General features: G+C 47.3%; 1 protein-coding gene across 1 annotated transcript; it reads right to left on the bottom strand.

Moving 5' to 3' along the window:
• Positions 1-93: 93 nt before the first annotated feature.
• LOC109904824 (unconventional myosin-VIIa-like) lies at positions 94-19,642 on the bottom strand. The gene is given in 31 exon segments (XM_031791427.1): positions 94-3,787; positions 3,937-4,056; positions 4,212-4,295; positions 4,480-4,596; positions 4,809-4,994; positions 5,668-5,774; positions 6,308-6,395; positions 6,691-6,804; positions 6,979-7,084; positions 7,399-7,554; positions 7,642-7,795; positions 8,015-8,172; positions 8,385-8,512; positions 8,809-8,999; positions 9,076-9,245; positions 9,620-9,746; positions 11,790-11,907; positions 12,233-12,400; positions 13,129-13,356; positions 13,499-13,672; positions 13,895-14,014; positions 14,202-14,328; positions 14,471-14,598; positions 14,823-14,912; positions 16,779-16,958; positions 17,301-17,464; positions 17,467-17,503; positions 17,646-17,786; positions 17,788-17,856; positions 18,555-18,637; positions 19,522-19,642. Coding segments are annotated over 31 exon segments (4,047 nt in total). The 3' UTR covers positions 94-3,694.
• Positions 19,643-20,718: the final 1,076 nt, after the last annotated feature.

Below are 20,718 nucleotides of genomic sequence, written 5' to 3'. Positions count from 1 at the left end.
TTGTTTATTCATTGATTAACCCATTTGATTCCATGTCCACATTATAACGCTACTTCTGTTACTCCAGTTGAAAAAAAATAGATCGACCCACTGTCCTCGTCCAATCATCTTTATTGTTTTTACAAAAACAGACACCTCGGCTGGGATTCAATCTGAGTGCTCTAATCAACATTGCGGTTTTTAAAGGCAACGCTACCTCATTTACGGAGATCGTATTTTAAGGTAACTACTGCAGATGTCTGCTCAATTGGAAATTCCCTGTTAAGCACGGTTTCTGATTTGATCCTGGCCCTCATCTGTCGGTAGCTCCACCGTCATCATGTCTTCTGTCCAAACAGTAGAGCAACACAGCTGCTGTAGTAATATTACCCAGACAGACCGGGGACACTTTGCATCCTAAATGGCACCCTATTCCCTAAATAGTACATTTATTTTGCCCAGAGCCTTATTTTTATTTTTTTACCAGGGACCATAGGCTCTAGTTAAAAGTAGTGCACTATATAGGGAATAGGGTGCCATTTGTTGTAAACCACACGTAGCGCTTTATAGTGGAAATTCACCCAGAACTCTGTGTTGCTAGTGTAAACTGTATCCCCTCAGGACTATAGATTCACTCCTCATACAAACCATAGTTTCACTAAATGGACAGATACTTTACACAATGTAAATATAAAATAAGTACCAAAAATCTTAAACAAAAACCAACAAATTCAACAGCAGACAGACAGGTTAGGGGCTGGAGGGAAGTTCTGCTCCTCTATGCAGAACAGGAGAAACAGACAGTAACATCAGCATCCTGCCTGAACACCACACAACTAACACATACAGAGCTTTGCTAAAGTATTCACCCCCTTGGTGTTTTTCCTATTTTGTTGCATTACAACCTGTAATTTAAATGGATTTTTATTTGGATTTCATGTAATAGACAAACACAAAATAGTCCAAATTGGTGAAGTGAAATAAATAAAAAAACTTCAAAAATGTATTTTTTTAAAAAGGAAAAGTGGTGGGTGCATATGTATTCACCCCCTTTGCTATGAAGCCCCTAAATAAGATCTGGTGCAACCAATTACCTTCAGAAGTCACATAATTAGTTAGATAAAGTTCACCTGTATGCAATCTAAGTTTAACATGATCTCCGTCTATATACACCTGTTCTGAAAGGCCCCAGAGTCTGCAACACCACTAAGCAAGGGGCACCACCAAGCAAGCGGCACTATGAAGAGCAAGGAGCTTACAAAACAGGTCAGAGACAAAGTTGTGGAGAAGTACAGATCAGGGTTGGGTTATAAAAAAATATCTGAAACTTTGAACATCCCATGGAGCATAATTAAATCCATTATTAAAAAATTGAAAGAATATGACACCACAACAAACCTGCCAAGAGAGGGCCACCCACCAAAACGCACAGAGCAGTCAAGGAGGGCATTAATCAGAGAGGCAACAAAGAGACCAAAGATAACCCTGAAGGAGCTGCAAAGTTCCACAGCGGAGATTGGAGTATCTGTCCATAGGACCACTTTAAGCCGTACACTCCACAAAGCTGGCCTTTATTATGGAAGAGTGGCCCGAAAAAAATAAGCAAATGTGGGAGACTCCCTAAATATATGGAAGAAGCTGGTCAGATGGTCAGATGAGACAAAAATGTAGCTTTTTGACCATCAAGGCAAATGCTATGTCAGGTGCAAACCCAACACCTCTCATCATTCCAAGAACACCATCCCCACAGTGAAGTATGGTGGTGGCAGCATCATGCTGTGGGGGTCTTTTTCATCAGCAGGGACTGGAAAACTGGTCATAATTGAAGGAATGATGGATGGTGCTAAATACAGGGACATTCTTGAGGGAAACCTGTTTCAGTCTTCCAGAGATTTGAGACTGGGATGGAGGTTCACCGTCCAGCAGGACAATGACCCTAACCATTCTGCTAAAGCAACACTTGAGTGGTTTAAGGGGAAAATTTTAAATGTCTTAGAATGGCCTAGTCAAGCAAAGACCTCAATCCAATTGAGTATCTGTGGTATGACTTTAAGATTGCTGTACACCAGCGGAACCCATCCAACTTGAAGGAGCTGGAGCAGTTTTGCCTTGAAGAATGGGTAAAGCTTATAGAGACATACCCCAAGAGACTTGCAGTTGTAATTGCTGCAAAAGGTGACTCTACAAAGTATTGAATATGGGGGGAGGTGAATAGTTATGCACGCTCAAGTTTTGTTTTTTTGTCTTGTTTCTTGGCTGTTTCACAAAAAACTATTTTGCATCTTCAAAGTGGTAAGCATGTTGTATAAATCAAATGATGCAAACCCCCCCAAAAATATATTTTAATTCCAGGTTGTAAGGCAACAAAATATGAAAAATACCAAGGGGGTGAATACTTTCGCAAGCCACTGTAGTTTGCGTCCCAAATGACTCCCTATATAGTGCGCTACTTTTGACCTGGGCACTATAAAGGGTATCATTTTGACGTAGGGTATAGAACTCTTCATACAGAACTCAGAATCATCCATGGATCAGGTGTTTTCCAGCTGAGTCAGGTCTAGACCTGGTTCAACTAAGGATTGTAGGGAACTTTGCAACCCTAGTTCTAGTGAGTATGACAAAGGCCATTGTTGAGTTAAACAAGTCTCATAGAGCTACAGCACATAGATCTGCAAAAAAACTACAGATAATGATCCTTTCTGGTCAAACACTAATGCTCTATGTTAAAACTCTAGGGCAGCCAGTCCACCCGAGGCTTACAGCAGACAGACAGACCTCTGAACTAAAGCCTAATTATACCATACGCAAGTAGGCAACACAATAACATCTTGCATTGTGTTGAGTCACCACTCCGAGGCTGCCCATTTGCATATTTCTGCTACCCAAGTACGCAGAACTGCCACTTTGCAAAGCTTGAGTTGCATACTTGCGTAGGCTCTGTATAAATGTGCTTTACTCTGATGATAAGAGACACAAAACAAACACAAGAATAATATAAAAAACCACAGACTGCCCAGAACTGCAGCGGTCTGTCACATAGACTACCATGCTGCTTCTGAAACAGAGGCAACTGGCTTAAAAGACACATTAAATAAAAAAACAACAACAGTTAAGGCTTTAAAAAAAAACTAAAAATATACCTATGTATTGACAGTTCAGTCAAAATCTATTCAGCTACAATAAGAGCATGCAAACCTCTTTTCTTCCAGGTCTGTGTATTAAAGCTTTTTATGGTTATTTTACTCAGTAAGTTAACTTAATTCTTCTTTTCAGTAACTACTTAATTGTCTAGCTAAAGTACCCAATCACATGGCTCTCCATTCAGTCTGTCCATCCAATGATTGGTTATTAACAAGCGTCTCCTTGTTAACAGACTGCCAACTCTTCAGTTTGAACTAAATGTTCCAAAAACACTAATTTAACTGTGTGTGTGTGTGTGTGTGTGTGTGTGTGTGTGTGTGTCTCTGGGAAGATAAAGTGGCGGGGCTTAGAGGTAGTCATCCTCACTGGAAGGCTCTTCGTCAGGATCGTTGCTAGGGTTGTTGCTAGAGACGTTGCTAAGGTCGTTGCTATGGGCATAGCTGGAGGCAGTGCTAGAGGATGGGCTGCGGCTCATTCTCCATACCTGGTTAGAGAAGCTCCGCCCCCAGCTGCAGGGCTGGCCAACAGGTCGCAGTATTCTAATAAGCTCTGCAGCTTCCTGCCAATAGGAAGTTCACTTGCTGTGTCCCCGCCCAGTTCTCTGTTTACTCATGGTGGTCAACATCTGACTGATGTAGGAAGTGAGGAGGTCATCCATCTTATAGCCCTGAAAACACACACACACACACACATCTGAGTGTTTTCATCAAGTGCGTGTGTGAGTGAGTGTGTATGTGTACATGTGCGTACGTGAGGACATGTGTGTTTTTTACGTGTGTGTGTGTGTGTGTGTGTGTGTGTGTGATTGTGTCTCACCAGTGAGGTCTCACACAGCAGCTTGCTGCCCCTGACCAGGTTGCCGATGGTGATGTGGAAGTAGGTGTTACCGCTGCTCCAGTTGGAGATCTTAGTGAATGGGTGGGTGGTCAGGATGTCCTGTTGTAGACATACACACACGCATCAGTGAAATACCAGGTAACACATGTTCACACACAAACACCTAGAGAAAGAGATGAGAGGTCATGTAACGCACACACAGGACATTTCCCCTTGGGAATTAACAAAGGACCTAACTACACACACATACACACCTTGGTCTTTGGGTCTATAAGGCTGACTCCATGCTTGTTGATAGCAATCAGGAGGATCTCTGGGAAGTTGGGCTCTGTGGTTTGCTGAACAGAGAGAATATCACACTGACTGAGAGGTGGTACACAATATTGGATAGACCAACAGACAGACAGACAGACCGACCGACAGTCAGACATCCCAGACAGACAGACAGACAGACCAGGCAGACAGACAGTATCGTTACCCCAAGGTAAGATTGAGAATGACATCACTGAGCGGCATGGTTACCTTGACTTCGAAGAAGGCGGATCCGAACGTGGCCCATTTGAAGATGATCTTCAGGAAGTGGAGTTTGGCCTCTTCCCTGGACTTACCAGCCTGCTTATTGAAATAAGCTACTACAGACTACAAACACACACAGATATGGACGCAAAGTCACAAACACACACACAGCCACACACCAAAAAACAGAGACAACAAAAACAATAAAACAGCTGATTAGGTCACAGATAAAGATACTCTGAACGCAGTAGTCAATCATGAGGAAGACTGCCATTAAGAATAGAGCCAGGGCAGCAAATTAGAGCCCAGGAGAGTTGGGAGAAGTCTTGTCTCACCCGTTTCCAGTCATCTGGGGAGAGCTGGCGAATCAGGTCCTGCGGCACCAGCTCCCGGAGGATCTTGGGTATTGAGGGGAAGTGTGACTTGTCGTCTTCGTACTTCACCCTGTAGATCAACGCTCCCAGCTGGAACACCTCGTCACGACTACACTTATGGTAACCACGGAGATACTTGGGCAGTTCCTAGCAACCAAAGGGCAAAAATGACCAGTTACAATCTCACTCCTACTTACTTCTAGCGGTTCCTAAAATCAGAACAGATCATGTCAAAAAGTGTTTAAGCTAATCAGCTCCGTGGTCTTGGAATTCTCTCCAGACCAGCTTGAAACCCCAGAATCTTGTTTCCTTGGAGGAGTTAAAAAAATTTGTTGACTCACATGTTACTGAGGAATGTGATTGTCATTAGGAGTTGATGCGGTGGTAAGTATAATATATATATATTTTTTTATCTATGACGATTTTATGTTTCTGTAATTGAAATGTATGTGTCTACATCAACATTTATTACTTTTTTTTATGGCGTGTCTATGTCTGTAAGTTGTTACAGTATGTCTGATATTTGTCTCAAACATTGTTCCCCCATGCTGCTGTTTTGGTTGGACCAGGTCTCTCTTGAAACATTGATTTGTACCTCAATGAGACTAACCTGGATAAATAAAAGGTAAAAACGAAATATTCCTGGAGATCACATTCATGGTAAACGCTGTAGGGGTCGGCTCAAGCCATAACAACAAACAACACACCTTTGATTGAATCCCAGCCTTAGTATGTGAACATTGTCAGGGTTTGAACTGGGAAGTTTACTTAGGACAAGTGGAACCAGTTCCGTTACACCCCACCCCCCCACCCCTCCTACCTGGTAGTAGTGGAAGATGGAGTCAGCGAAGGAGTCTTTACCAGGAACAGTGTTGGTCCACAGCTTCTTCATGAAGAACACCTGGTAGGTCAGAGACGGTACGATACCTACACACACACGTTAAAGTCATTAAAGGGATAGTTCACGTTAAAGGGATAGTTCATGTTAAACAGATAGTACATATTAAAGGGATAGTTCATATTAAACAGATAGTTCACGTTAAAGGGATAGTTCATATTAAACAGATGGTACATATTAAATGGATAGTTCATATTAAACAGATGGTACATATTAAAGGGATAGTTCATATTAAACAGATGGTACATATTAAATGGATAGTTCATATTAAACAGATGGTACATATTAAAGGGATAGTTCATATTAAACAGATAGTACATATTAAACGGATAGTTCACGTTAAAGGGATAGTTCATCTTAAACAGATGGTACATATTAAAGGGATAGTTCATATTAAACAGATGGTACATATTAAAGGGATAGTTAATATTAAACAGATGGTACATATTAAAGGGATAGTTCATATTAAACAGATGGTACATATTAAAGGGATAGTTCATATTAAACAGATGGTACATATTAAAGGGATAGTTCGCTCTAGATCATAGTTTTTATGACATACCATCTTTAGAGGGCCGGGCCTTCTTGATCCAGTCTGTGAGGTGTCTGACAAAGTCAAAGAAGAAATCTCCCTCTGGTACACTTATCACCTACAACACACACACACATACCACACACACACCACACACACAAAGAGGAGTTGGGGCATGTTGGAGAGCATCAACTCTGTGATATATTGTGGGTCAATTGTGAATGACTGATTGATCTACAAATAATAATGAGTAGTTATTTATGATCATCCAGGTGATTTGTAGATCAGACAGTCAGCTGCTGCCTGCTAAATCTGCTGCATCGACGAACAAGGCATTAGTGTGCATGTGTGTGTGTGTGTGTGTGTGTGTGTGAGTGTGTGTGTGTGTTTGTGTATGTGTGTGTGTCTATCACCTTGTCGGAGATCTTTACGAACAAGCTGAATCCTTCGGGTGATTTGAGCAGCAAGCGAGCAGAGATCGCCAAACAGAAGTCTTTAGCCTTGGTGCTGGACTCCACCTCAAATGCCTGTCAATTACACACACCAGCCAATCACAGCACAGTAAACACCTGTCAATGACATACACCAGCCAATGACAGCACAGTAAACACCTGTAAATCACAAACAGGAATAAAGCCAGAAAGATAGTCTGTGTGTGTGTGTGAGTGCGTGTGAGTGTGTCAGTGTGTGCGTGAGTGTACCTCATCAGTATCGTCAGGGAAATAGACTTTGTGGAAGATCTGGGTGGTCTTATGTTGGATGGCCTCTACCTCCACTAGGTGGGGAGGGTACTTCCTCGAGCCATTCCTGTTGCCACAACAACACCAATAATAATAACAACAGCACCAACAATAATAATCACAACACCAACAATAATAATAACAACAACAACAGCAACAATACTAATAATAACAACAGCAACAATAATAACAACAACAGCAACAATAATAACAACAACATTAAGAAATTAACAAGCAGAAGAGGATTGTATCATTAACAGAGTGTATCTGTTGATGTGCGAGACGGGTGAGTGTGTGTGAATGTGTGTGTGTGTGTGTGTGTGTGTGTGTGTGTGTGTGTGTGTGTGTGTGTGTGTGTGTATGTGCCCACATATGTGTTACCGTAGGGCCTTCTGTAGTCGTGTCATACAGTCCTGAGCCAGAGGGTGGTGTTTCCTGGACTGAAGGAAACGCTGGACATGAGGCAGCAGCATGTTGCTAGGAGGGAGCAGCCCTGTACACAGCCACAGCAACTCCCAGCCCTTCTCCTCACTGTACCTACACACACACACGGTTACGACACAATGTAAGAGAGGTATCTGCGAGAAGTTTAGGATGTGTGTGTGTGTGTGTGTGTGTTCTTACTTGACGTGGTTGTCTGTGAGTTGTTTGAGGATCTGACAGAAAATCTCATCTTTTAGAGGTTCGGCCTTCAGAGCTCCTTCAAAGATCTGGTCCGTCAGCTCGTTAACCGAACGTGTTCGCTTAGACGGGTAGTCCCCCATATACTTCATCATAGGTGGCATAGTCAAGGAGTTTACATATTACACAAACGACACAGGTGGGATCTGAACCCCCGTCTCCTGGGAAACCAATGTTTTAACCATATCTGGCCTCGGAGGATTTTAAGTTGCAGGCAGGTTTACCTCATCACAAGATCATGAATGTGAAACAAACACAAGCAGAAGCACACGCACACGCACACTACAGACGGTGTGTGTTAGCCAGTAAAGGATATCTATGAAGACCATACAGGCGTCCTGTGACAGGTCTTCATGGCTGAGGACCTTCTTCAGTAGGGGCTGTTTGATAGGCTCTCTGGTGCAGCTCCACATTGAGGCCTTCCCTCTGTTCTTAGTGATCATCACCCTGCTCAGAGTATGTTTGGGAGGAGGTCTGGAGAGAGAGGGAGAGAGAGAGAGGGAGAGAGAGAAGAGGGAGGAGAAAGAAGGGGGAGAGGTGTAGTGACAGGTATTGATTAGGTAACATTTTCTTTAGACAAAAAACCCACACGGTTACAAATACTGCAACTTGTATTGTGTGTGTTTGTGTATTTGTGTGTATGTGCCTGCATGCATGCGTATGAGCGTGTGTCTGTGTGTGTCTACCTGAAGTGGTCATAGCTGAACTCTTCCAGTGTGTAAGGTTTAACCCTCTCCTCTCCAGTCTCCGGCAAAACCAGCTGAGATGAACGCACCGTCTCCTGTCTCTGGTCTGGTGTCATGGTAATCAATGCCTAGGGGGGGGGGGAGAGAGAGAGAGAGAGAGAGAGAGAGAGAGAGAGAGAGAGAGAGAGAGAGAGAGAGAGAGAGAGAAGGGGGGGGGGGGCGATTGAGAATCACGCAGATAGAGCCATTACAGTGTAGGCTGTGTGTGTGTGTGTGTGTCTCTGTGTGTGTGTCTCTGTGTGTGTGTCTCTCTCTGTGTGTGTGTGTGTGTGTGTGTGTGTGTGTGTGTGTGTGTGTGTGTGTGTGTGTGTGTGTGTGTGTGTGTGTGTGTGTGTGTGTGTGTGTGTGTGTGTGTGTGTCTCACCACTACGTCAGCCTGAGGTCTGGTAACAGTGGGCAGGACGTAGACGGCATCAGCAGGGAAATCTCCTTTTTGATTGGTCCGTTCATTGACCCCATGGGCCCAGCCTGAGGTCATGACCTGCTGACCTGTCTCTTGGTCCAATAGAATCAGGTCTCCCTTTTGGAACGACAGGAACGTAGACTCCTCCCCACCTAGAGGGGACAAGGTACAGTTTGTGTGGATGTGTGTGGGGGTGTGTGTGTTTGTGTGTGTGTGTACTCTACTCACCAGAGTTGGTGTTGTCCTGCAGAGCCACCACGTACTTGGACCGGTTCCTCAGGCCCTCTAGGAACGTTACCACAAGGTCTCTGATGTCCTCAGAGTTGGTCGACGTGAACGTAAACTCATCGCCCTTTATGGTCGCCAACGTAAAACTCTGCCCCTGCAGCTTACCACCTCTATCAACACACAGAAGAAGACAAAATGCTCAAAGAATTGCTCATACACAGAGCTAGCTAGCAGTCTCAGAAGAAGGGAGAGAAAGAAAGGAATACAGTCGCTTGCCATTTATTCCCTAACAGGTCAGCTAAATGTAGGGGGTTGAGGTGTCCACCAACAAAACAGCAACACAGGGTGGCTAGCCTAAGTAAGGAGGGTGGCTATCTAATTATACAAATGAAATGTATTAATATTAATGGTTACTGGCTACATAGTAAGCTTCTTGAAATTAGGAGTTTAGGAGAATAGAGGATAGAAGAAAATAAAAAGAAACAGAGTAATTGATATGTTTATGGTTGAGAGGGCAACAGTGTTAGGATGGACTCCAAATCACCTGCTGCTGGAGACTGCAGTGATCTCTGGGAAAGAGAGTTCTAGCAGCACCTGCTCCTGTTCATCCACAAAGTACACCCCTGTCCAGTTCACCGCCACAATGACATCATTCTTAGGCAGACTTGGACCTGTATGGTGGAGTGAGGGGCGGGATCAGAGTATGGACCCGTGACTAGGGCTGTGTCCCAATTCTCTGTCCTTCTACCAAAGTGCACACTTTCAAACACCCTGTCATGGACTCCCTACAGCGAACGGAGTACACCAATCCAATGCTTGTAAATCCATGACGGGTAGGGTGCATGCACACTTTGGAAGGAGTGAGGAAATTAGGATTAAGCCTAGATCACATGTATACCTACAGCAGTTTCCAGGAACAACCTCCGCAAGAGATATGATGAGGTTCAGCACCAAACAGACTGACTGACAGGTATTAATGAAGGTAGTTGGTACAGCAAGTACGTTACAGCAGGTACGTTACAGCAGGTACGTTACAGCAGGTACAGCAGGTACGTCACAGTACGTACAGCAGGTACAGCAGGTACTGTACAGCAGGTACGTTACAGCAGGTACGTTACAGCAGGTACGTTACAGCAGGTACAGCAGGTACGTTACAGTACGTACAACGGGTACAGCAGGTACGTTACAGCAGGTACGTTACAGCAGGTACGTTACAGCAGGTACGTTACAGCAGGTGCGTTACAGCGGGTACAGCAGGTATGTTACAGCAGGTACGTTACCGCAGGTACGTTACAGCAGGTACAGCAGGTACGATACAGCAGGTATGTTACAGCAGGTACGTTACAGCAGGTACAGCAGGTACGTTACAGCAGGTACATTACAGCAGGTACATTACAGCAGGCACGTTACGGCAGGTACGTTACAGCAGGTACATTACAGCAGGTACATTACAGCAGGCACGTTACAGCAGGTATGTTACAGCAGGTACGTTACAGCAGGTACATTACAGCAGGTACATTACAGCAGGCACGTTACAGCAGGTATGTTACAGCAGGTACGTTACAGCGGGTACAGCGGGTACGTGACAGCGGGTACGTTACCTCAGGTACGTTACAGCAGGTACGTTACGACAGGTACGCTACAGCAGGTATGTTACAGCAGGTATGTTACAGCAGGTACATTACAGCAGGCACGCTACAGCAGGTACGTTACAGCAGGTACGTTACAGCAGGTATGTTACAGCAGGTACGTTACAGCAGGTACAGCAGGTACGTGACAGCGGGTACGTTACCGCAGGTACGTTACAGCAGGTACGTTACAGCAGGTACGTTACAGCAGGTACAGCAGGTACAGCAGGTACAGCAGGTACAGCAGGTACAGCGGGTACGCTACAGCAGATACAGCAGGTACTTTACAGCAGGTACAGCAGGTACGTTACAGCAGGTATGTTACCGCAGGTACGTTACAGCAGGTATGTCACAGCAGGTATGTTACAGCAGGTACGTTACAGCAGGTACAGAAGGCACGTTACAGCAAGTACGTTACAGCGGGTACGTTACAGCAGGCACGTTACAGCAGGTACGTTACAGCAGGTACGTTACAGCAGGCATGTTACAGCAGGTACGTTACAGCAGGCACATTACAGCAGGCACGTTACAGCAGGTACGTTACAGCAGGTATGTTGCAGCAGGTACGTTACCGCAGGTACGGTACAGCAGGTATGTTGCAGCGGGTACGTTACCGCAGGTACGTTACAGCAGGTACGTTACAGCAGGTTTGTTACAGCAGGTACGTTACAGCAGGTTTGTTACAGCAGGTATGTTACAGCAGGTACAGCAGGTACAGCAGGTGCGTTACAGCAGGTTTGTTACAGCAGGTATGTTACAGCAGGTACGTTACCGCAGGTACGTTACAGCAGGTTTGTTACAGCAGGTATGTTACAGCAGGTACAGCAGGTACGTTACAGCAGGTACGTTACCGCATGTACAGCAGGTACAGCAGGTACAGCAGGTACAGCAGGTATAGCAGGTACGTTACAGCAGGTACGTTACATTGGGTACATTACATTAGGTACATTACAGCAGGTATAGCAGGTACAGCAGGTACAGCAGGTATAGCAGGTACGTTACAGCAGGTACGTTACATTAGGTACATTACATTAGGTACGTTACAGCAGGTACAGCAGGTACGTTACAGCAGGTAGAGTAACATACCTGAGAGCTTGAAGGCCTCATAAAAGCGTGAGAAGAGGAGCGGCCATTTGTAGCGAGCGAAGTCCACCACTTCCTCCTTCACCTTCTGGGGGTCAAACCTCTGCTGGGTGTAGATGCCCTGGTGTGGAGAGGAGAGGGGGGACAAACAGTTAGGTTGTGTCCCAGATGGCCTCCTATTCCCTATATAGTGCACTACTTTTGTCCAGGGTCCATAGTGCTCATGTAAAAAAGTGGTGCTCTATGTAGGAAATATGGTGCGATTTGGTACACACCCTTAGTGACTTATAATGGGTGTATTTTAAAAAACGAGTTAAAACAATCACATATTATGATCAAAATAATTGAAAGTAAAACCTGGTAGTTTACTAGATCAAACATCAAAACCTGTGACATCCAGAGTCCCTAGAAGGGAGCCTGGCAAATCGTTCCTCAGCGAGGAGCACCTTTTTATGGGCAGCCATGATGACGTGGGCCCATTTCTCCACGCTCCGGGAGGAGCTGACCTCTCGGTCGGGGATGTAGGATGGGATCAGGCTCAGCAGACGCTCTGTCAGGATCTCAGAACCATAGTCCACATAATACTGCTGACTGGCTAACTCTGCTAGGTCATCCTAGAGAGAGAGAAAGGGGGGGGGGGAGAGAGAAGGGGGATTAGTTAGAGCTAGGATCAGAACCATAGTCAACATAGTACTGCTGACTGGCTAGCTCTGCCAAGTCATCCTGGAGAGAGAGACAGAGGTTAGGGTCAGGATCTGAGATCCTTAGTTCACATAGTACTGCTGACTGGCTAGCTCTGCCAAGTCATCCTGGAGAGAGAGACAGAGGTTAGGGTCAGGATCTGAGATCCTTAGTTCACATAGTACTGCTGACTGGCTAGCTCTACCAAGTCATCCTGGAGAGAGAGACAGAGGTTAGGGTCAGGATCTGAGATCCTTAGTTCACATAGTACTGCTGACTGGCTAGCTCTGCCAAGTCATCCTGGAGAGAGAGACAGAGGTTAGGGTCAGGATCTGAGATCCTTAGTTCACATAGTACCGCTGACTGGCTAGCTCTGCCAAGTCATCCTGGAGAGAGAGACAGAGGTTAGGGTCAGGATCTGAGATCCTTAGTTCACATAGTACTGCTGACTGGCTAGCTCTGCCAAGTCATTGTATAGACGAAAAGAGAGAGACAGATGTTTTCCTTGTTTATTTCCTTTTTGTTTATGGACTATTCCACTTGCTTTGGCAATGTAAACATTTGTTTCTCATGCGAATAAAGCCCTTTGAATGAAATAGAATTGAATTGAGAGAGAGAGAGCTAGAGAGAGAGAAATGGTCAACGTGATTGTAAAACTCACCCTGTCACAGCGGTACTCTCCAAACTTTACCCCCCGTACAGTCTGTTGGTAGATGAGGTTGGTGGCCACAGCGTCGTCTGCAGGGTTGTGCCAGGGGGTGAATATCTCCTTCCTGTAGAACAGTCTCCAGGGGGCGTTTCTCTCCTGGGCACCCTGCTCCTTGGCATACTGCTCACACTGGGACACCGCGTCCATCACATGGTCCTTTCCACTGCCTAGGGAGGACACCTGGTGGTACACACACACTGCTCACACTGGGACACTACACATGCATGATGTGTATGCGTGTGCATGCCTGCCTGTGTACCTGTGTGTGTGTTTGTGTGCGTGCATCCTTGTGTGTGTGTGTGTATGTGTGGCTGTGTATTACCTTGTCAAACAGGGCGATATAGAGAGAGAATCCAAAGCGGTCTCTGAGGCTAATCTTGTCTGCCAGGGCGTTACACAGCTCCATGGCCGTAGTAGCTGAGTCTGTCAACAACGTCTTAGTGGTCCCATCCATAAAGGTTACTGGCAACATGATGGGCTTCTTAGACTTAGTGGCCTGGGAGAGAAGAAAGAGAATGGAGAGGGAGAGAGAGAGAGGGAGGGTGGAGGAGGGGAGAGGGGGTGGGGGAGAGAGGGGGGAGAGGGAGGACAGATGGAGGGGCGAGAAGAAGAGAGGTGGAGAGAGGAGAGGAGAATGAGAGGTAAGGGATATTTCTTTGTGTGTGTGTATGTGTTTGTATGTTTGTTTGTTTGTGCGCGAGTGTGTGTGTGTGTGCACCTGTAGCTCCAGCCAGGACGGGGGTTGTGTTCTGGTGCCATTAACAAACGTGCGTCTGAGTCTCTCCTCGCAGTAGGGGGCGTAGCCAGGAGGACCACCATGGATGTAGTTACGCAGGTACTGGAGGAGACAGGATGTAATGCAGTTATAGAGGAAAGGATGTAATTATAGAGAAAGTATAGAGTTTAACAATGGCTACATCCCAAATGGCTCTGTGGACCCTGGTCAAAAGTACTATATAAAGGGAATAGGGTGTCATTTGGGACGCAAGCAGAGAGTCTATAGTAGTATGTGTATTCTGACTGACCTTGACAAACTTCTCAGAGGGAGCGAAGCAGCCGACACACAGAGAGATGAGGATCCAGCCGCGGGCGTGACTGCTCTTAGAAGGATTCTGGTTCAACTGCTTACAGATCTGGCAGTAGATCTCATCCCTACAGAGTACACACACTGGACAGGTCAGAGTGTGTGTGTGTGTGTGTGTGTGTGTGTGTGTGTGTGTGTGTGTGTGTGTGTGTGTGTGTGTGTGTGTGTGTGTGTGTGTGTGTGTGTGTGTGTGTGTGTGTGTGGGTCTACCTCAGGGCAGGTCGTAGTATTCCGTTGCCGATGATGAAGTGGAGTTTCTCCAGGTTAGAGGTGGGCCGGTCCTCTAACATGCTGTTGCCATGGAGACTAATCTCTCCGTCGTTCAGGCGCTTGGTCACCTAATAGAAAACTCATCATCAACACTGGACATTCTATCTGATCTACATACGGTCTGTGTCCCGAATGGCACCCTATCCCTATATAGTGCACTAGTTTTTATCATGGAGCATAGGGCTCTGGTCAAAAGTCATTTACTAAATAGGGCCAGTTCACCACTTCTAGGATGCTTTCAACTCCAACACCTCCTCCACAGTGATACTCCTCTCCTCCTCCTCTCTCTTACCTCCTCAGTAATCTTGGACTTCTTCTTCAGGGTGAGGGACACTAGTTTGTGTCGGACACTGTTCTTCTTGTTGCTGTCTGAATGGGGGGTCTATAGGGGAGGGGTTACAGCAGGACACAGTTTATGAATAAGATAGGAAACGTCTTCTAGGAAGCACTACTGTGTTGTACTACCCAGAGCAACACTGGGTATCATTCCATGACGGTTTAACTAAGGTAGAATCTAACCGAATGAGATTATAGCTAAGTGTTATTATCGATTACTCCCACCTCTTACCTCCTCCCTCATTTTACATTTTAGTCATTTAGCAGAAGCTCTTAATCAGTTCTTATTCATTCATCTTAAGACAGGTAGGTGAGGCAATGACATATCACAGTCGTAGTAAGTACATTTTTCCTCACAGCACAACTAAATATTTACTCCGACCTCGCCCTATCCCTGGAGGGCCTGTATTCTCTCTCTCCTCTCAACTCTCCCTCCCCCTGCAGGGCCTGTAGTTCTCTCTCTCTCTCCCCTCCCTCCTCTCACCTCTCTGTACCCCATCAGGGCCTGTAGTTTTCTCTCTCCCCTCCCTCCGCTCTCCCCTCTCCCTCCCCCCTGCAAGGCCTGTAGTTCTCTCTCTCTCCCCCCTCCCTCCCTTCTCTCACCTCTCTGTCCCCCTGCAGGGCCTGTAGTTCGCTCTCTCTCCCCCTCCCTCTCTCTACCTCTCCCTCCCCCTGCAGGGCCTGTAGTTCTCTCTCTCTCCTCCTCCCTCCTCTCTTCACCACTCCCTCCCCCTTCAGGGGCCTGTAGTTCTCTCTCTCCCCCTCCCTCCTCTCACCTCTCTGTCCCCCATCAGGGCCGTAGTTCTCTCTCTCCTCTCCCCTCTCCTCTCACTCTCTGTCCCCCTGCAGAGCCTGTAGTTTCTCTCTCCTCCCCTCCCTTCTCTCACCTCTCCTCCCTCTGCAGGGGCCTGTAGTTCTCTTCTCTCCTCCCCCTCCCTCCTCTCAACCTCTCCCTCCCCCTGCAGGGCCTGTAGTTCTCTCTCTCTCCCCTTCCTCCTCCTCTCACCTCTCCCTCCCCGTGCAGGGCCTGTAGTTCTCTCCTCCCTCCCTCCCTCCCTCCCTCCCTCCCTCCCTCCTCCCTCCCTCCCTCCCCTCCTTCCCTCCCTCCCACCTCTCAACTCTCCCTCCCCCTGCAGGGCCTGTAGTTCTCTCTCTCCCCTCTCCCTCTCCCTGCAGGGCCTGTAGTTCTTCTCTCCTTCCCCCTCTCTTCTCAACTCTCACCTCCCCCTGCAGGCCTGTAGTTCTCTCTCTCTCCCCTCCCTCCCCTGCAGGGCCTGTAGTTCTCTCTCTCCTCCCCCCTCCCTCCCTCCCCTCCCTTCTCTCACCTCTCTGTCCCCTGCAGGGCCTGTAGTTGCTCTCTCTATCCCCTTCCTCCTCTCACCTCTCCCTCCCCTGCAGGCCTGTAAGTTCTCTCTCTCTCTCGTCCCCCTCTCCCTCTCCCTGCAGGGCCTGTAGTTCTCTCTCTCCCCTCTCCTCTCAACTCTCCCTCCCCCTGCAGGGCCTGTAGTTCTCTCTCTCTCCCCTCCCTCCCCTGCAGGGCCTGTAGTTCTCTCTCTCCCCTCCCTCCTCTCACCTCTCCCTCCCCCTGCCAGGGGCCTGTAGTTGTCTCTCTCTCTCCCCTCCCTCCCTCCCTTCTCTCACCTCTCCTCCCTGCAGGGCCTGTAGTTCTCTCTCTCCCTCTCACACTCTCAACTCTCCCTGCAGGCCTGTAGTTTCTCTCTCTACCCCTCTCCTCTTCAACTCTCCCTCCCCCTGCAGGGCCTGTAGTTGTCTTCTCTCGCTCCCCTCCCTCCTATTCTCTCACCTCTCCCTCCCCTGCAGGGCCTGTAGTTCTCTCTCTCCCCTCCCTCCTCTCACCTCTCCCTCCCCCTGCAGGGCCTGTATTTCTCTCTCTCCCCTCCCTCCTCCTCACCTCTCCCTCCCCCTGCAGGGCCTGTAGTTTCTCTCTTGTAGTTTTCTTGCCCAGCGTCTCGTAGATCTTGGTCATCACAGGGATCTTCTCCGAGCCGTCAGTGATGGCCGTATGGTACTTGGGGCTCTGGGAGATCTGCCCATGAACCTCAGCACACCGTGATCCATACCGCAACGCTGCCTGGGGGAAGAGCAACCAACAGTGTTAGGGTTGCAACCATTTCGCGGTATTATTAACCAAATTTCCCTGGTTGTCTATCAATCGTGGTTGGAAGATTCCGGATTTCCTACTTATTCCCTCCTGATTCCAGGAATCTTCCAATCTGGATTTCTGGACAACTGGAGAAAGTAGGGAAAAGTTACTGTAATTTTTGCAACCCTAAACAGTGTTCATGCTGGGATTAGAAAAGTACAGTTGGGTAGAAGGAGGCTGCCTGAAAACAATAGTCTGACAAACACCCATGGTCTACTGGGGTTAGAGGTCAGGGGTTAGGTGTCAGAGTTGAGAGGTCATGTGACCAACCAGCTGGTCGCCCTCGTCTTCATGGAACAGCAGCGGTTGTTTAAGTGGCCGTCGGACGTAGGTGTGTGTTGTGGTGCCCTGGAAATAGGTGGCAGCGAACTTGGCGAATTTATACTCCGACAGGTCATCTTCCTCATCCTCAGGGAGAGGAAGAACATCATCTAATCTTCCTCCTCAAGCTCCTTCTGGGCACGTTCCAAGTCCTACACACACACACACACACACACACACACACACACACACGCACACAAAGACACTTAGCGAACGATTGGAACGTAGCCCAGAGCAGATTAAGGTGTTAACTGTAACATTGTGTCTGTGTCCGCTAGGTGGCGACTTTCTCACCTCGAACCCAGCCGGTGGCGCACCCTCCTGGCCAGGGAAGGAGTTTGTTGTCCCCAGGAAGCCAAACATCTTATCCACCATGTCAGAGTCGTTCACCGGCTCATGTCTGGCTTTCTCCATCTGCTCCACCATCTCCTTCTTCCCTCCGCACCTCCTCCCTTTCTCTCTTCTCTCTCTCCGCATCCTCCTTCACTAGCTGGGCCAGTCTCTCCTGGTGTTACGCTCTGCTTCAACCTGCAGAAGACTGGGTGTTAATAGGTGTGTGTGTGCAGAGGCGTCATGCCCATAGGGGCCACAGGGGCAAGTGGCCACTCAGATTTGTCCTAAAAACAATTGTTGTTTCTCTGTAATAGTACTAGCCACATAGACATTTTATGAAGATGGCTTTAGCTTGCCCAGATAGGTTCCCAATCTGCCAACCTCATAACTAGCTGCCATGAAACCATTTCAGGCTACCAAGTTAGAGTAGCTAGCTTGTCTAACTGGCTTAGCTGGCATGCCTGCAGGTTGGTAGACTTCAGAACAGCAATAACTAAATGTATTGAATTAGACTCACATTCCTTTCAATATTTTACCCAGATTTTAGCAGAGATGCAGAGAAGCATATTTAGTTTCTTTAAATTCAGAACCACCAGTCAGGAGGATGCAGACAGCTCAAGAGGTAGAATTAAGAATAATGATTATAGCTCTAGATTGCAGGGCCTAGCCCCCCTCCGGACCACCCCAGCCATCCTCACCTATCCTCTCATATTTTGGTGTGTGTGTGTGTGTGTGTATGTGTGTGTGTGTGTGTGTGTGTGTGTGTGTGTGTGTGTGTGTGTGTGTGTGTGTGTGTGTGTGGTGTGTGTGTGTGTGTGTGTGTGTGTGTGTGTGTGTGTGTGTGCGTGTGTGTTTGAGTGTGTTCCAGACCTTAGCCTTCTTAGCGCTCATCTGGTTCCTCAGTTTCTCCTCCTCAGCCAGACGCAGCTTCTCTGCTCCAACCTCCTCCGATACTGAGAGAGAGAGAGAGAGAGAGGGAGGAACCAGAGAGAGAGAGAGGGAGGAAATAGAGAAGAGAGAGAGGGAGGAAATAGAAAGAGAAAGGGAGAAATAGATAGAGAGAGAATAGAGAGAGCAGAGAGAGGAGAGGGGGAGAGAGAGGGAAAGGAGGAGGTAGAGGAGAGGGAGAGGAGAGAGATGGAGGGAGAGGGAGGGAGAGAGGGAGAGAGAGGGAGCGAGAGAGAGAGAGGGAGAGAGAGAGAGAGGAAGCGGGTGAGGGGTGAACGGTGTAGGGTGTGAGAGAACAGGGTGGAGGGTGAGCGAGAGTGAGAGAGAGGGAGAGAGAGGGAGAGGGTGAGGGGGAAAGAGAGGGGAGAGAGTGAGGAGAGGAGAGAGGGAAGGAGAGAGAGAGAGGGAGGAGGGAGTAGGAGAGGGAGAGAGGGAGAGGAGAGAGAGAGAGAGGGAGAGAGAGAGGGAGAGAGAGCGGGAGAGGGGGAGGAAACAGAAGCAGAAGGTGTATTGCAGACCTAGAAGAGGTGGTGATATGGTTGATAGAGATGACGTCTTAGAGCAGTGCTGACAGGGTTCAGTGTCATAATCAACATCATACAATGACATCATCAATGTCACACATACACACCGCTGTGCATCAGGCCTAACAACATCCCTTAGTGATGCATTACTTACCATATACCTCTGCTTCTTGTTCCTGATTGCTTATAATATACAGACAATCTTTATTTTGGGAACAATACATTTTATTGTATCGTAAATGTGGCTTCTATATGGTAAACCAATTACAACACTACCTAAGCTCCTCTGACAGCTCAACAAGATGACATGCAATCCATTCACAATACAAACACAGTCCTATACACGCACACACACACACACACACAGTTTTGTAGTCCTACCGGTAGCAGTGTAGAGTGCTTGAAGACAGTGTTGACGTTTCGTACTAGAGCCCATTTAGCCTGGTCTTTCTCATACAGGTCCACATAGTCACGACGCTTGTACATCCTCACTGTTGGTCCACACACACAGACAACCCTCAATGTCTTCCACTGGCCAAACACAAGTCCTCCAGTACTCTATTCCTCACACACACCTTCTCAAAGTCTCCCACCATCCAACCCTAATTTGCCCAGTAGTCCAGTCTTCAAGTCCTATACACATCCCACGAACTCCACACCAGGTGGTCGCCAACGGTAATGTGATGTCACTTTCTGTCCAGGTGTGTTCTGATATCAAAGATGCAATGAATACTGGCTCTGCCTCTTCCTCTCTTGTTATAAGTTAGAGAACAGGAATGAGTAATAATAGAAAAATAACAATCAGACTGTCTGTCTGTGGAACAGGCTCAGACTCACACAGATAGATAAACACAACAACAGCAACAGCAACAAAAGAGAGACAAGGCTGTCTGTGTGACTGTCTGGAGGACCTCCTGAGAGACACAGCTACAGGATGAAACAAGACCCCTGGGTAGACCTACTCCTCCTCTCCTCCTCCTTCCCTTCTCTCTTCTTTCTGTTCCACTGCTCCTGAGGAAACTGAATCTACGTCCTGGTGTTTTGTCTATCTGCTCTCATCTTCCTGATCGACTCACGCCATCACTGCTCTCTCTCTATTTCTAATCATCCCTCTCTCCCTCACGCTCTCTCTGTCCCTCTCTCTCTCTACATGTCATTCCACAGCACATGTGATCAATGGTTCTGAATACCTGCTACAGCAGTGACAGCAAGGAGGAGTGGAGAGAGGAATGGAGGGGAGGAGTGTTGGGTGGAGAGATAGAGAGAAAGATAGAGAGAAGGATAGAGAGAGGGATGGGGTCTGGGTGGTAGCATCATTCCCTGTGTGTTATATGTCTGTTTAATTAAGTAAATACCCCTCTGGCAAACGACCTGGAACTGGACTGAACACTACACCACAGAACACAGCTGTCACACACACACACGATCACGCTCACGCAGGCAGGCAGACACACACACCTGTCACCAGGGCCAAAACCACTATCAGCAACCACAGTGTCAATAATTTATAAAACCTACCAGATCTGTGTCTCTGTATCCCCCTCCGTCTTTCTCCACCCCCT

Source organism: Oncorhynchus kisutch, linkage group LG15, assembly GCF_002021735.2.
Source record: "Oncorhynchus kisutch isolate 150728-3 linkage group LG15, Okis_V2, whole genome shotgun sequence".
In the NCBI taxonomy this organism is placed as follows: Eukaryota; Metazoa; Chordata; class Actinopteri; order Salmoniformes; family Salmonidae; genus Oncorhynchus; species Oncorhynchus kisutch.
The sequence above is the reverse complement of the archived record's forward strand: the minus strand, read 5'-3'. Positions and strand labels throughout refer to the sequence as shown.